Source organism: Python bivittatus, unplaced genomic scaffold (assembly GCF_059951505.1).
Source record: "Python bivittatus isolate LINGU-HERP-01145 unplaced genomic scaffold, Pbiv_v1 ctg000970_np1212, whole genome shotgun sequence".
Lineage (NCBI taxonomy): Eukaryota > Metazoa > Chordata > Lepidosauria > Squamata > Pythonidae > Python > Python bivittatus.
This window is the reverse complement of record NW_028277121.1, coordinates 97,780-114,703: the sequence shown is the minus strand read 5'-3', so window position 1 is coordinate 114,703 and position 16,924 is coordinate 97,780. Positions and strand designations below refer to the sequence as shown.

Below are 16,924 nucleotides of genomic sequence, written 5' to 3'. Positions count from 1 at the left end.
TAGTTAAAGACTTCCCAGCTGTATGTACACAGAAAGCTAAGCTTGGTTGGTTTTATGTTTTGTGTGCATGAGGTGTAGTGTGCTGCATAAACAATTTACAGCCCATTTTGTTAGGTACTGTGGAAGTGTGAGTGAACCGTTAGGGTTTTTGTAATGCAATTTTTGTAACAGGAAAAACGAGCATCCAGGATTGCATTCAGATGAGGAAATTAGTTCTGGAGTGTGAAGTGTGTGTGTGTGTACCTAGGCAACGGGAGAACAGTTTTAATTGAGTGTGTTATTCACCATGTAGACTTCCACTGGCAATCTACCATGCCTATGTTCAATTAGAGCGAACGTGGAAAGAGGGGCTCTAACAAAACAGTATCTGAATAGTAAAAAAACTACACTTTTTACATTTTTCCCTTCAATACTTCTCAGGTATTCCTCCCTGCCCCCCCCATTAAATTTTGAAATCAACAAACTAACCTTTCTTGTTTCTCTGCCACAGCAAGCCGATCAGCGTCGGGATCATTGGCTAAAATAACCCGAGCGCCTTGTTTATCAGCCAAAGCAAAAGAGAGGGTCTGGGAGAAAAAATGGTAAAGAGACACACACAAATTACACTTCAGAAAGAAACAAGCAAGCAGACAAATCCTCTACGTCTACAGTAAAAAAGATGGAGAGTTACGGCAAAGATCCAGAAGTCTGAATTGAAATGCCACAGTCGTGATAAAAAGTGCAAATCATTTTACAAGCATTGTGTCTTTTAATTGCACAACATGCAAAAATATGGATGGATCATCCTTTGGATTCCCTGCAAATAACACAGGACGTTGCCCGCAAGCTGCTGGGAAATTAGGAATGGGAAGAAGAAAAGAAGTGGGAGAGCCCTTTCAAAAGATCTAAGCGTATGCAAGCTTTAAAGAACAATGATAAAGATTTAGAACTATGTTTTAGATGCAAAGGAAAAGTCTGAAATGGCAAGAAAGAAAGGTAGAAGGAAGAAAATGTACTAAATGAGGTTTACCAGGACACCTTTCCCCTCCTCTGGATTTGGGTATTTTACTGTTGGAAACTCTGGATCAGGGTCCTTCTGCTCAGGCACAGCAAATGGAGGGCTAAAGTCAAATGCCTTAAAGGCTGCCTGAACAAACTCATGGCCTACACCATGCACAGAAGTGTGTACAAATTTCAACTTTGTCTCCTTGTTTATATCCCTGAAATCAAGTACATTAACGGCATTTAGTTGGCATCAACTCGTCTACTGCAAAGAACAAAAAGTGGGCATTTTCTTATTTTGGAAAACCGCTTACAAACTGCTCAATTCTGAACTATACTAGTACGAGCGGAGCGTTCAGCAGTGTTGGGTGAAGACGACGCATCTACCTAAGTGTACTGAGGGATCCCACCAAAGCTATTTTTCTCGGGTGTTTTATCCCCTTCTGCACTGGCTCCATCAAACCTACCAATACGGGGTAGTGTGAGGAACGTGCTGCGACAACACAAGGAAACACACAGCCCCAAACTCTTGAAAAACCCTTTCGCGAACATCTTCCCCAAACAGCTGGGAAAGCAAAACTGGACTCACCACACAAACATCCTACTTGATGGACAATTGGCATCATTTGTGTTGAATCTTCCAACCCTGGGCCATCAACTGACTTGAGAAACACAAACTTCTCTTCTCATCGCGTCATACAAGGACTGTGACCTTCCAGTGATTTCCCTTTCTGAGTTGCCTATTCATTTTTACCAGATCGGTCTGCTGCCCTTCTTGCTTGCTTAAGATAACACATGCAACATTCCCCCCCACCCCGGTTCCTCACATCCCTGGTTCAGAAATGCAAGTCCTGCCTTTTGGGGGGAGGACCTTGTGTCCAGTTTTAATTGGCTGGTTACAAGTTTTAATCTTGCAATAATAAGTTTAATATCTGATTGAACAGATATTTCACCACCAAAGGAAAAAGAGCTTTCCGTGCCAACTCTGTGCCCGGGCCTGGGGCCCTGAGTGCGTTCAGGGACCTGTTTCTTGGTTATATTAATGATTTGGGTTATGGTGTTCCTTGGCTGCCATGCATTTTAAATTTTGTAATGTTTGTCATTGTTTCCACTTTATTTTAAATTCTGTCCTCCGCCCACTGTCACTTTTTGAGATGGGCAGCTATATAAATGGAAAAACAAATAAATACCTCACTCACCTGTGAAAACAGTGCCTCTGTATATCTTTGAAGTAGTCCTGGTAAACAGTTGCATAAGGGTCATGGAGAAGAGGACTTTTATCAATGAGGTTGTCCTCCCAAGCTTGAGGCCATGGCTCCAGGTTTCCATTAATGGCATCAGCAATTCCTTTATCATGAGGAGCAATGATCTGAGAGCCATTTTCCCAATAAACCTAAATGCCGCACGAGATATCAGCAGAGATTTCTTTTAATGCCATTAGTGGAAGTTTCAGCTTGACCTATGTTATTTACAGTCACTCTAACAACACTCTAACGTGTAATGGCACGTGGGAATGACCATGGGAGATTGGGCCCAGAGATGCAGCCGAGGGAACAGTCAGATAAGAGGCAGCATAACCTGCAGCTGTATAGTGGGTGGAGCAAGAAGCTCAGAAGGGACCCTCCCTAATTTCCTGGGGGTAAAGGAAACGGGGGAGAACTGTATTTTCAGACTTGCAAGACACTGTTAATGTAGCCTTACAATATGGTAGAATTAGCTCATCCGGTTGTGTTTCCTGCCTGGTCCACCTGGGAAGGCTGACACAAATGAACCCATCTCAAGCCATTTCACTAGGAAAATTATGCAAGATAATACCTTGTATCCATTATCTTGTTTGGGATTATGAGATGCAGTAACCATAATTCCAGCGGCAAGTTTTAGATGGGTCACTGTATATGGCTATGGAAAATCAGAAGAAAAATGATTAAAAAGAAAGAAGGTTGAATTGAACAATTATCCCATTTCTTCGAAGTTCTTAAGAAACATTTATCACATCTGTATCTTATCCTTCTTCTAAAGAGGTCAGGACAACCCCCTGATAATTAATGACTAAGGTCAGGAAGAAAGAGCATCAAGGAAACACATTCTCACTTATGGCCCCTATTTTCCCCAAGTTATGACATTTCCTCCCAGTGACCAAGTCTGAACCTGGATTACAAGCATTGAGCGGGTAATTAGAGCAGAAGGCTAGATTAAAACGAGAGAGAGAGAGAGAAAGAGAGAGAGCGAGAGCGAGCAAGGGACACGTAGCAAACTAGATGAAGTCATGCTCCATTTTATATTTTTTCGCTTTTGTATAACTGAAATTTATAAATTAATAACTCAAGCCACGTGACCTTCACCACTGTGAAATAGGAAAAGAACAAAAATAATTATTTGTTCAAAGTCACGCACGTGGGTCATCATTCTTCATCTGCAATATCCAGGAAGATTATGAAAACGCACATCCATTAATATCAAAAGCTTATACATTTGATATACCCCGCCCAAGACACACGTTCTATCAAAATTGTATGAAATTACTATTTGAGATAGTATTCCAAATAAAGCTGGTTACTAATTGGCAACTTAGATCCTAACTAATGAACCGCAGGTTATTTCTGCACCAATCAGAACCAGAAGCCTCCATTTCAACCCCTATCATCACCACTCCTAACCATCTCATAGGACTTGTGTAATATTCTTCTATCTAGAAGTTGGAGGACCTTCTGGAGCAGGAGTGGAAACCTGCAGCTGGAGGCCCCTACACAACCCTCTACTTTTGTGATCTCCCAGCACCCTGTCACCAATTCCAACAATAAAGTGCTTATTTTTTCAGTATAAATTAGGGGTACAAAGGAAATGGGAGGCCTCCTAATTCCATCCCTAACTTTAAACGTCTCCCAAAAGAACTTAAGGGGTTGACTGAAGATCCCTCCATAAATTAGCTCTAAATTAGTCCCCAAAACTCTTTGGAAAAGACCCTGATGCTGGGAAAGATTGAAGGCCAAAGGAGAAGAGGACGTCAGAGGACGAGATGGCTAGAGAGCATCACTGAAGCAATGAGCATGAAACTGAGCAAACTCAGGGAGGCAGTGAAGGACAGGAAGGCCTGGCACGATATGGTTCATGGGGTCACGAAGAGTCAGACACAACTTAACGACTGAACAACAACAAAAGTCCCCAAAACAGCAATTTTGGAGAGATTGGATGGACCTTAATGGTGACATTAAGAGTGGTATGCCTCACCCCCACAAAACAGCTGAAATATTTCACCTCCACTCCTTCCACTGACATCTTCCTATCACTGGATGCCTATCCTACAGCCTTCCCAAAGTTAGAAGGCAAGGCTGTGGTCCTTCAAATGCTACCTTCAAATGCTTTGGAGTACCGTACAAAGCAACAGCTTTAACAAGCAGAGACAAGGAACGTAAGAACCCCTCAGTCTTGACAACGGCTTAAATTCACCAGACGTCAATGCTTTTAACATTGGATAGGAAGTAATCATATAACTTTTGTGATGCTACTAAAGAAATTCTATCTGCCTTCCACTGGAAGTGTGTGTAAGTGATAACAACAAGAACCCTACCACAAAGGGAGTCGGTGTGATGCTGGAGAAAAGGTGGACAGGAACTCCTTGAGTAATGAAAGCTGTTGCAGCAAGTCTTGCAAACCTATTAGCAAGAGAGAAACAACATTCAGAGTCAAATCCTATCGCAATATACTTAACCTTGCTGCTGTATTTAGTTGACACCTGAAGCCACTTTATGTATTGTTTTCCCAAGAGAAGCATTAGGCTCTATCGAATGAATTTATTAGTCAACAAATGAACATATTTTGAAATACAGTGGGGCAAAAAAGTATTTAGTCAGCCACCAATTGTGCAAGTTCTCCCACTTAAAAAGATGAGAGAGGCCTGTAATTTTCATCATAGGTATACCTCAACTATGAGAGACAAAATGGGGGGGAAAATCCAGAAAATCACATTGTCTGATTTTTAAAGAATTTATTTGCAAATCATGGTGGAAAATAAGTATTTGGTCAATATCAAAAGTTCATCTCAATACTTTGTTATATATCCTTTGTTGGCAATGACAGAGGTCAAACGTTTTCTGTAAGTCTTCACAAGGTTTTCACACACTTGCTGGTATTTTGGCCCATTCCTCCATGCAGATCTCCTCTAGAGCAGTGATGTTTTGGGGCTGTCGCTGGGCAACACGGACTTTCAACTCCCTCCCAAGGTTTTCCATGGGGTTGAGATCTGGAGACTGGCTAGGCCACTCCAGGACCTTGAAATGCTTCTTACGAAGCCACTCCTTCGTTGCCCGGGCGGGGTGTTTGGGATCATTGTCATGCTGAAAGACCCAGCCACGTTTCATCTTCAGTGCCCTTGCTGATGGAAGGAGGTGTTCACTCAAAATCTCACGATACATGGCCCCATTCATTCTTTCCTTTACACAGATCAGTCGTCCTGGTCCCTTTGCAGAAAAACAGCCCCAAAGCATGATGTTTCCACCCCCATGCTTCACAGTAGGTATGGTGTTCTTTGGATGCAACTCAGCATTCTCTCTCCTCCAAACACGACGAGTTGAGTTTAGACCAAAACATTCTACTTTGGTTTCATCTGACCATACGACATTCTCCCAATCCTCTTCTGGATCATCCAAATGCTCTCTAGCAAACTTCAGACGGGCCCGGACATGTACTGGCTTAAGCAGGGGGACACGTCTGGCACTGCAGGATTTGAGTCCCTGGCGGCGTGGTGTGCAACTGATGGTAGCCTTTGTTACTTTGGTCCCAGCTCTCTGCAGGTCATTCACTAGGTCCCCCCGTGTGGTTCTGGGATTTTTGCTCACCGTTCTTGTGATCATTTTGACCCCACAGGGTGAGATCTTGCATGGAGCCCCAGATCAAGGGAGATTATCAGTGGTCTTATATGTCTTCCATTTTCTAATTCTTGCTCCCACAGTTGATTTCTTCACACCAAGCTGCTTGCCTATTGCAGATTCAGTCTTCCCAGCCTGGTGCAGGTCTACAATTTTGTTTCTGGTGTCCTTCAACAGCTCTTTGGTCTTGGCCATAGTGGAGTCTGGAGTGTGACTGTTTGAGGTTGTGGACAGGTGTCTTTTATACTGATAACAAGGTCAAACAGGTGCCATTACTACAGGTAACGAGTGGAGGACAGAGGAGCCTCTTAAAGAAGTAGTTACAGGTCTGTGAGAGCCAGACATCTTGCTTGTTTGTAGGTGACCAAATACTTATTTTCCACCATGATTTGCAAATAAATTCTTTAAAAATCAGACAATGTGATTTTCTGGATTTTTTCCCCCCATTTTGTCTCTCATAGTTAAGGTATACCTATGATGAAAATTACAGGCCTCTCTCATCTTTTTAAGTGGGAGAACTTGCACAATTGGTGGCTGACTAAATACTTTTTTGCCCCACTGTATATTAATATATTCTCCACCACGTGCAAAAATTATATTCCATTGTAAGTTATGGTTTATAAAAGTATGGTTCTCCCCCTTTTTTCCCCTTCATTTTTTAAAAATATATTTTATTAGATGTTTTAGAAAAAAACAGAGAAACAGAGGAAGGAAAAGAACAAAAGAGAGGGATAGAAGAATAGGATACAAATGAATAAACAAGAGATTTAGCAACGTCACAGAGATTTCAATTTTCCAGTATGTCATTGATTGATTGTAAATAATTGAATATATTACATCATTTTAAAAGCCTGAAAATTGCCATTAAGCTGTAAGCAAGGCCCAAATATTAGGAACCATCAGCATGGCATAAATCACAAAATGAAATTGTGAATTGCAATAAATCTGTCCGTACTACTAAAAGCTAAAATGTATGTTCTTTCCAGCAAGTTTATCTTCCATGTTAGAAAAAAGTGTGTCACACTAAAGAGGGTTTATGAAGAATTTGATGAAGCCTGGTGGACACCAGCCTAATTACGCAACCCTTACATATGTAATCGCGTTCTCATGTACGCTGCAAAATTTCAGAGGAAGAAACTTGCAGAAGACTAAGTCATATTCCACAATCAAAAAATGAAATGAAATGAAATGAAATAAACATCTCAGAGGGCAAGTGTGCAATCTCAAGAAAAGATGCTGCTGCTGCCTTTAGGAATTGCAGAGAGACGCTCTGTTTGTGCCCCCCGTTTACTGAATTCCTTTCTGGTTTTCCGATCCAAAGCACTGCAGAGCCCTAACCATAGAATTTATAATCTGCTGGATGAAAAGTTGGAGCTTGACAGTAAAGCACATGCTTTTCATGTAACTAATCTCACTTTAGAAGCATCTTCCAGCTAGAAGCACCTTCTGATGGGAAACTGGGAACTGATGCTAGTCGCTGTTGCAAATCTTTGCTTTTCCATCAATATTTTGTCGACAACCATTTCTTATAGCCACTGAAGTTTTAATTAAATGTACCTGCCTTTTTTTTTAAGAAAAGCCCTATTTATAAAACAACTGGAAGGAACCTGTTTTAACCAAACAAGTTATCGCCTGTCATATCATTCTACAACACCTTAGGATAACTTCAAGTCAAAGCAGAGAAGGAGACAGATCAGCAAAACGAAGCGAAAAATGTATATCTGCAAAACGTGAAAAAGGGTACATAACCCCCATAGAACTGAGGGCGATACTGCAAAAATTACTTATTCCTAAGTAACCTCCATTTTTCAAATGACAGGAAACACAAAGCAGGGTCTCGGAAGCCGACTGTAACGAATGATGAAAGTCGCATTGGCGTTTAGCTTCTAAATAGCCACTTACCTATTTGCCGAACATAAATAAGAATTACCTTACAGTATTTCAATCCAAGTAGCAATTTGTTTGTAATTAGGAAAAGAATGGATTTCTAACCAATGCTTTTCAAAGTGTTTGTCAGGTCTAACATGGACCCCTTATAAGCGTAAGTGTAGCGCTCTCCTGGGAGTGCGCTAGTCCTGCGCTCCATAGAAAGTTGATTTAAATCTGGAAAGAGGCCAGCTGCTAGCTGTGGCTTGTGAGTTTGGTCACCACTGGGTCTATTCCAGGCTTTCAACATGCTAGTTGGGCAAACTAACCAACCATGAGCCCACCGTCACCCAACCCTGCCTCGCTCCCCATTAAATAAAGTTATTTTTCCTCCCAATGCTGGGAGGAGGGGGACAAAGCCAAAGGAATCCCCCACTCCCTTTCCTTAACTTTTCTCCCATTTAAACAATACGGACAGCATCAACAGTCAGCCTAGTTACTGTGGCACAAACGGGATTAGCAATCAGGGACACACATTTTAGGAGAGCACACTTTTCATATTCCTTATTTATCAAGAGCTTTCAAGATAGTACGTCTTTTACTTTCTGATCGCCTTTGAGTTGTTTTATTTTGTTTTAGGGCACTGTTTTCCTTTTGCATTTTGCTTAGTAATTTTTGTACGTGGCCCAGAGTCATGTTGCTTGAGTGGGGCAGCCCTATAAATGTTCTAAATAAGTAGATAAATCAACAAGCCATAAAGCACCTTTAATCGGAGGTACGTCTGATGGTGCTTTTTCATACAGATGTATCAGACGGCTGTACAATATCAAGTTGGTAAGGCTGTGGAGGAAACCCTGGGACGCAACTTTCCTAAAAGTCAAAACTTAGTTCCAGCAAAGACCTATAAGGATTATCTATGATACATACTGTCCTTCATGTAAGACAGCATTTCTCTCCATTTTTGCTTGGGGTAACTACACTTCATTCTCACTTGATTTGGCATATCACTGAGAAATGCTGACAGTTGACAGCACAACAGGTTAAAGAAATTAATATATTAAAAACTGCAGCGTACCTGTGGTGTGCTACCAAATCTTAAGGTCAAAGCAACTGAAGCCCTTGCTAACCTTAAATTAGAGCACATATTATATTACGTTATTAAATCCTATTTGTTGCAGTATCCATTTCTTGATAAGTCGGCCTGCCTGCCTGCCTGCCTGCCTGCCTGCCTGCCTTCCTTCCTTCCTTCCTTCCTTCCTTCCTTCCTTCCTTCCTTCCTTCCTTCCTTCCTTCCTTCCTTCCTTCCTTCCTTCCTTCCTTCCTTCCTTCCTTCCTTCCTTCCTTCCTTCCGGTTTCTGCTGTTGCTTTGAATTTATTAGAATTATATCGACCTTTTCAAGAAGGTATGCATAGGGTTCCTATTTCTTCCCACCACAAAAACTCCTTGCGATAGGACCGGCTAAGAGAATGTCACTGGCCACAAGTCACCCAGTGAGCTTCTACGGTTGAGGATGGATTACAGCTTGGGTGTCACCATTCCTAGTTCAGCGTCTTAGCCTCCATACAGGTCGTTCTTGTTTAGCTACCACAATTGGGAACAGCAACTTGGCTGTTAAGCAAAGCAGTTGCTAAGTGAAACTGTAACTGTGCTTATGATCTTACTTCAGCTTTCCTTCACTTTATAGACCTGTGAAGGTTGTCAATGCAAGGATTGGTCATAAAGTTACTTTTTCATCACTTGTGACTGCAAACAGTTGTTAAACGAGGCAGTCACTAAATGAGGACTACCTGTATCACTAATGATCTTCACTTTATGGAAACTGTACTTGCTATCTGGAATTGCTTTTAGGATAGGCAGGTTATTTTAAACAAAGAATAATGATAGCATGTACTGAGATTAAAAAATATTTCCTTGTGATTCAATAAAAGAAGGAGCTTACCAACTTTGAAAACAAGAAAAGAAGCATGTTGTTGAACAAGCACTGCAAGAATTGTGAAGGATACCTTTTGCTGCTACCACCAGTTGAAGGATGGGCTCGAGCATCATAGCCAATTACCACTCCTCTTTTCTTCAGGTCACTGATATTCTTCTCAAGATACCTGCAGAATCCCTACAAACAAAATAAACAGCCGGCTTTATCCGTGCTATTAAGCTGTCTCAGTTTTGGCACATCTTCCCTAAATGGACAATTGGAAGGAGAAGTTATGGCTTGCAAAAGTAGGAATTCACAGTCAATGAAATTATATATCGCAGAGTGTTTGAAGAAAACATCGTTTCATACTTAGCCTCTAGATGCAACCTGCTAGCTTAGAAACCAGAACGTATACACGGGGAGGGAAAGATGGATCTACAGCAAAGTCTAATTGCTCTGAACGAGCACTGAGAGGTTTTTCAGAAAAAAGGGTTAAAAAACTTTCAACAATATTGATGGCACGCTTATTAAGTCACTATAAGCTTTTTAAATAAAACTTGAATTTTAGGGAGCACCATTTTAATTGTATCTCAGTAAAGATAACTCTCCCCTTTTTCTTTTATTAAAATAAGCTCCGGGTACAAGTCAGAGAAAACCGGACACTCTGAAATAATTCTTACCTGCACACCCAACTTTCTATTTATTATGGCCATTGCTTGGAAAATAGGAACGCATTGCCTTTAAATAAGCACATACAGCTAAATCTGATACCTGTGAGGTCTGAATAATAGTCAAGTCGTTCATCTGTGACGTTCCAGCCCCCATAGGTGCTCGCAGTCCTGCAGTCCCAAATTCCATTCGTGAGCCAAAACATTTTAGCAATTCTTCTGTGTTTCCCGCGGCAATCAGCTGCTTAACTATTTCTGAGGTTTTAGGGTTCTGTAAAATAGTAGAACCTTGGGTTTAGTTACGTTCTTTCACTGTAGATGCTCATTGATAAGCTGCAGGAAAATGTTTCAGGTTGTAACACAAACATGCAATATACATATATATCATGTGTATATAGGAATGGAAAAAGTGAAAGATTTTAATCCTCTATTGACGCTGCTGGACTGAGCAAATTAATTCAGCATACACAGAGAGGAACTAAATGGACATATTCAGACCATGCTCAGACTCTACACCAGGTTTACATATTCCAACAGGCTCTTTTAAAGTATGTATAAATCAAAGCAGCAGCCTCCTCCATCCCTAACAGCTCCTGTGCATTGGTACAACGGGTGTATATCATACCGAAGGCCACACTGACACAGAACTCCAAGCCCTGTATCACCACCACCGAATTTCAATTGCTTCTCATCCTTACGATGCCAATACAGAAAAATGGTAACCAAAGGTTCAAGGAGAGGATCAGATCAAAAGGTAAGGAAGGGTTTCATTCAAAACGTCAGCAATAAAGGAGCAACAGAACATTAGTACTTGATTTCCTGAGGCTGCAGCTGAATCACAGCTAAGTTCAAGAGGGATCCACGCTTTTAAACTACAACCATGCTAGACCAGAACTCTGAATGTCCAAAGCAACACAGCCAGTAGACGTGTTGGTTGCAAGTGATGGAGTTGTAGTCCAATATAGCTGGAGGCCACTGGACGGCGAGAGGTTGCTTTAAGCACTGGGCAGAAATCACGCTAAACCTTGCTTTCTTAAATAAGCCATAATGCAAAGCCGAACAAATCCCACTGTGGCTTTGTGTTCATACGTAAACCACATTTGTAAGTTACACACTTGATTTCCAGACAAGATGAACTGCACAGTTACTCTGCCTGGAAGAGGATGAGATGGTATCGCTCTCTCCTCTCTTTCTGTTACGTTTTCCGTAAATTTCCTTTCTTTCCTAAGCAAGTCTGAAAGGAAGGGGGGAAAAAATGAAACTTTGACATCATGCCTTTGGACTGATAGCACTCAAAGGCCTCTGCTAAACCAAACACTTGCTACTGAATACTTTTCAAACCCACTGGCAATGGAGGCTTTCTGTGTCGTCGGCCTTATTTTGGATCAAGATCCGATATGAGCCCAGCTGGGTGATTGTGGAGGACTGTCTGTCGAGAAGAAAGAGTCAAAAAGCAAAACCGAGTGTTAATCCTCTCTCTTTAATGATCTAAACCAGACTTCTCATCTTCAAGTTTCAATATAGGAGAATTAGGGGAGCTGAAAGCCAACACCAAAGGGACCAAATGAGTGAGACTGCTCTTGATTTTGGGTATCCCTGGTGTTGACGGTTATCTGTCGGTCACGCTGGTTAAATCCACCATATTTTTGTGGAAGTCTTCGCAGAAGAAGGCCTTGTAGTCTGTCTGTTTCCAGAAGCAGACGAAAAAGCACCAGAGTCAACTCACTCATTCCACTATCTGGCTTCACTTGCCGCTGATATTCAAGGTTATCTTCAATTAGGATTTTTTTTCTAACGGTTGGCGTATAAATGCAGTCATCTCTTTAGTTTAATTTCTGAAGCAAGATCTGAACTAGTTGCCACAGATAATGATTACACGACAACAATGTTTTTCCAGCTTGGCAACTTTCAGATGTGTGGACTTCGACTCCCAGAATTCCCCAGCATGCTGGCTGGGGAATTCTGGGAGTCGAAGTCCACACATCTGAAAGTTGCCAAGCTGGAAAAACACTGCCCTACAAAGAGCTGGAATATAGAATAAACAGAGGAATATATAACATGGCAATAGAGGTACTGTCAGATAACTCACTGATGACACAAGATTGGCAATCGATGCTTATATTGCAACCCTTCCTTCCTTCCTTCCTTCCTTCCTTCCTTCCTTCCTTCCTTCCTTCCTTCCTTCCTTCCTTCCTTCCTTCCTTCCTTCCTTCCTTCCTTCCTTCCTTCCTTCCTTCCTTCCTTCCTTCCTTCCTTCCTTCCTTCCTTCCTTCCTTCCTTCCTTCCTTCCTTCCTTCCTTCCTTCCTTCCTTCCTTCCTTCCTTCCTGTCTCAAGATAGTTAGCGACAGAAGCAAGCTGGCTGTTAACACAAGACCATCAGTATATAAGACGGCAGATATTTTAATTTAATTCGAGGTTAAGAACATTTTGTACCATATTACTGAGTCCTGACTGGCTTGGGTGAAACGGACGAACCAATATTTGTTCATGCGTTCTAGATGGGCGCTTTGTTCATCCGAGGATTACGATATCCATCTATGCAATCGCTTGCCCAGTTGAATTCCTGTTTTGCAATAGCGGACAGTGATCTTAGCTGAACTTTACTCTAGGTTTTGTAATCATCTGCCAGTTCAAGCTACTTGCTTAAGAGTAGCCTCATAGCATTACTATTGGGGACGGGCTTTAGAAACAGGGGCTTTGATGATGCTACATCTAAAGGTATTGCAGATTGAGAACGAGATTGCCCAATTGAAATTAAATTCTGCTCGCACCTTGCACCAGGCTTCGTTGAATGATTAATCCATTACAACCTGCCTCTGGCTCTAGAAAGGCCCACATTGATCTGTCACTGCAGCGAGGAGCTCCTCTGCTATTCTCAAGTTCTTGAGATCAAGAGGTGGCCAACACATGTTATTTAATTTACGTCAAATTATTATTATTACTATTAGATTTTTATCCTACCTTTTTTTATCTATAACTCAAGGTGGTGAGCATACCTAATACTCCTTCCTCCTCCTATGTTCCCCACAACAACAACCCTGTGAGGTGGGCTGGGCTGAGAGAGAGTGACTGGCCCAAAGTCACCCGGCCGGTTTCGCATATCTAAGGCAGGACTAGAACTCACAGCCTCCTGCTTACTAGCCGGGTGCCTTCACCACTAGACCACACTGGCTGTCTCTATAAAAAAATACTTTATATAGCCGCACATCTCAAATGCATGACTCTGGGTGGCTGACAACAATTAAAAGCGAGGCAAACACAAGAATAAAATTTAGAAGTATCTCAAAGCAAATAAACCAGATAAAATTGAGCAGGACACAAATGATTCGAAGCCGAGACTTTAGCCCAGCTCCTCTACCCTGCATTGCGGGGATCCAGGCAGCTCTTCAAGTACCATGATGTGCGTGTAACATCATTGTATGCCTTGAGATGGGATTACTGAAGGCAGAGGGCAGAGTTTGGATGGCCACGGTCAACTATTGATTTACACAAGCTCTATGCCCCTCAGACTTTGCAGGAAAAGAGGTAAGGTAAGGGAGGGGAGGTAAGAGGTAAAAAGGTAAGAAGATCTCAGCCCTGGGTTTTTTCTACACCCCCCCATTGACGATGGGAGTTGATCCAAGGGTAATGGACACAGAGCGACAGACAGATGTGCGCAGTGCCCCAAACTTCTTCAGCCTGGACAGACTTTGGAATATTGTCTCTCCCCTTCCCCATCTGCAACAACTGGAAATCCCAAGCCAAAGAAGGGTTTGGCTTGCCTGGTGCCATGCCCTCCCCTCGGCTGTTCTTGAAGGCCGACGTAAGAAAAGCCCCTGGGCAGAGAGAGAGTGCCCACGTGCCACTGGGCAGGTCAAAACTACAACGTACATCCTCCTCTACAGCCTGTTTTACAGAGATGCTCGTGACAATCTCATTGATTTCATTCCTGCACAAGTAAATCAAGGGCATCAATCATTTTTACACTTCTCGGCTACTTACAGATGAAAACCCTGCTATTAAGTACATCAGTGCTTCTCAACCTTGGCAGCTTGAAGATGGGTGGACTTCGACTCCCAGAATTCCCCAGCCAGCCCTGCTGGCTGTGGAATTCTGGGAGTCAAAGTCCACCCATCTTCAAGTTGCCAAGGTTGAGAAACGCTGATGTACAGCTTTGCAAAATTCTGCACAGCAGCATACAGAACATGGCAAACTCTGATAGACTCTAAACCTGGCCCAAGCAGACCATTATTTACATCCACGTAGCCTGTAGTCAATTCTGTGCCACCTTCAGCATAAGTCCTAGGCTTCACAGTTTTACATATTTATTCACAGCCTGGCATGGCATTATATATACCCGGATGCGTGGACAGCCACCCCACTGCTATCAGAAGGTGTCCAGGCTCATAAACATTTTAAGCAGTGCAATCTGAAATAACTATTTTTAGCCCCCAGCTGTTTAAATTTTAACCTCTAAACGTTAATCTCTATTTTCTAATCAGATAGCTCTTAGTTACCCCCTCCCTTAGATTTAGAGCTAATTTCAGCTATTTATGGCTCAGGTGACAAATTTGATATATAAATAAACAAACATAAAAATGTTACATGCGCGGTTGTTTTTAGCAGTTTTGTACTTCTCTGCATAGTTTTACATGGTTTGCATGGTTTACACTCTGGTTTCCCCCTACTGCAGTTTTAACGTAGTTTTATTTTTGTACGTATACTGGTTCCGGAGCACAGCCATAAAATATTTGATTTGTCTAGAATTTTAGAAAGCATTTATCTATTTGAAAAGCATGGAGGATTTAAAACATATTTCTATCCTCCAGGGACAGTATGAATATTGAAAGCACGTACATATTTATATAAAAATACATGTTACTAATGCATCTTGAGAAGTTCAACTCAGATAGGCAAAACGCCACTAAAGTTAAAAAGCCATACAGCTGAAAAATGCAGTGTGCTGATTAATTTAATTTAATCACCGGGATATAAAGACGCTCTAGAGTGCTTTAAAATTTAATTTTGACCATCACTTATGTCATAAGCCCCTCGTGTTTGTAGAACAGTCTGTACTGTACCCCATTCATAAAACAAAATAATAACAGAATGAATTGGACACATGATTTAGTTTATGTTATTCGATCATAACCAGGCGCTAGGCTGGCTGAGAAGGGATGTAGGCGCTGGAAGACACATGGATGATGTTCAGGGAATAAATAGTTTTGCAAGTTTTGAAGACCCTACAAAGATGTCCATTCGGCTGTTGCAACTTAAATAACAAAGGGAACTAGTATCACGGATTCCCTCGCTCCCTGATCATCAAACCATAATCAATATTTCTGTAAATGCCCTGTTGGGCTGCTTCAAGGATAGGGAGCATCGGAAATTCAGGCTTCTATTTTCACTTTCCCAATTTGGGAGCGCTCGCGTGCCACTGAGATGGACGCAGCAATTAAATTAAGCTGCACAAGCGTGCCTTTTAAGCGCAAATAAGCACATTTCTTTGATTTTCCACGCAGCAGGGACACGAACCTTCCCTGAGCCTGGTCCTGGTCCGCCAAGCCACACACTGCACCAGATGGACTGTCGGCCTGCTAGGAAACCACTCTCTCGCCCCAGCCCGCAGCTAAGATGCGGCAGGAGGACTCGAAGGGGAAGTGGGCTTCTTCCCGTGATGCGCTACCTCCGTTCCCCTATTTTCCTCCTGCGGGTTCCTTTTCTCCAAAACGGAATAAAAGTTTTAGTCTTAGACCCAGACCACGTTTGACACAGCGAGGTGGCACTGAAGCCACTATGAACAATTAGGGATCCCAGAGATTTTAGTCGGAATGAAGCAGGAATAACAGGTTGGATCCAACCTATAATAATTGATCGTTTTTGTATCCCCTACAGCAGGGTCCCTCAACCTCAGCCCCTTTAAGAGGGGTGGGCTTCAACTCCCAGAATTCTGGGAGTTGAAGCCCACCCCTCTTAAAGGGGCTGAGGTTGAGGGACCCTGCCCTGCAGTGCAATTTAGAGGCCTGGCAAGCGGCCAGCCCAGGGCAAGCACTTTGCAAACCGCCTCGAGCGCACCTGGTCTGGTTTACCTGGGAGCCCCCCGAGCGGCAGCCAGCGCGTGCAGCGGGCTCCGAACCGAAAGTTGGTGGAAATCCCGCTTTTGCGTTGCGACCTTTGCCGGGAAGCCAGCGCAGAGGAGCCCACGGGGAGGGGCGAGGGCCGAAGCCTGCCTGGGGGGCCGGCAAGGCCAGCCACGCCCAGCGAACCCCCTTTCACGTCCGGCGGGCCAATCAGTGCATCAAGGGGGGAGTCTCCCCCACACTCAACGCCCCGACCCTGCCTGGCTTTCTTCCGGGTGCAACGGATCCCCGAAGCCGCCCCGCTGCCCCGGCCTGTCTTGGAAGCAAGGAAGCGGGGTTAGCCAGCGGAGGGGAGACCACGGGGAGAGCCCGGGGAGGTTCGGCTGGGAAGTGAGCAAGCCCCGCCGCGCCCCTCACCTTGTCCCAGCGCAGCCAGCGGGCCGCCGCCGCCCGGGCGCGCTCGGCCTCCTCCGCCATCCTCCCCGCAGAGACGGCCGGGCGGGCTGCGCTTCCCGGCTCTCGCGCGGGCCCCGGGGTGACGTCAGGGCGGGCGTGTCCGGGAGGGTGACGC

General features: G+C 43.3%; 1 protein-coding gene and 1 long non-coding RNA gene across 2 annotated transcripts in view; one reads left to right on the top strand and one right to left on the bottom strand.

The window, feature by feature from the left end:
* LOC148213652 (uncharacterized) overlaps window positions 1–628 on the top strand; it is a 12,809-nt gene extending 12,181 nt beyond the window's left edge. The window contains exon 3 of the long non-coding RNA XR_015794179.1: window positions 491–628. This is a non-coding gene — a long non-coding RNA (uncharacterized LOC148213652). The remainder of the gene's footprint in view (window positions 1–490) is intronic.
* Window positions 1–16,924, bottom strand: part of PGM2 (phosphoglucomutase 2) — a 21,214-nt gene extending 4,290 nt beyond the window's left edge. Inside the window, exons 1-8 of the mRNA XM_088131189.1 lie at window positions 16,771–16,924; window positions 10,397–10,564; window positions 9,717–9,823; window positions 4,550–4,634; window positions 2,797–2,880; window positions 2,181–2,374; window positions 1,010–1,199; window positions 469–566 (exon numbers count right to left, since the gene is read on the bottom strand). Coding sequence (XP_087987315.1) covers window positions 469–566; window positions 1,010–1,199; window positions 2,181–2,374; window positions 2,797–2,880; window positions 4,550–4,634; window positions 9,717–9,823; window positions 10,397–10,564; window positions 16,771–16,830 — 986 coding nt within the window. The 5' untranslated portion in view covers window positions 16,831–16,924. The remainder of the gene's footprint in view (window positions 1–468; window positions 567–1,009; window positions 1,200–2,180; window positions 2,375–2,796; window positions 2,881–4,549; window positions 4,635–9,716; window positions 9,824–10,396; window positions 10,565–16,770) is intronic.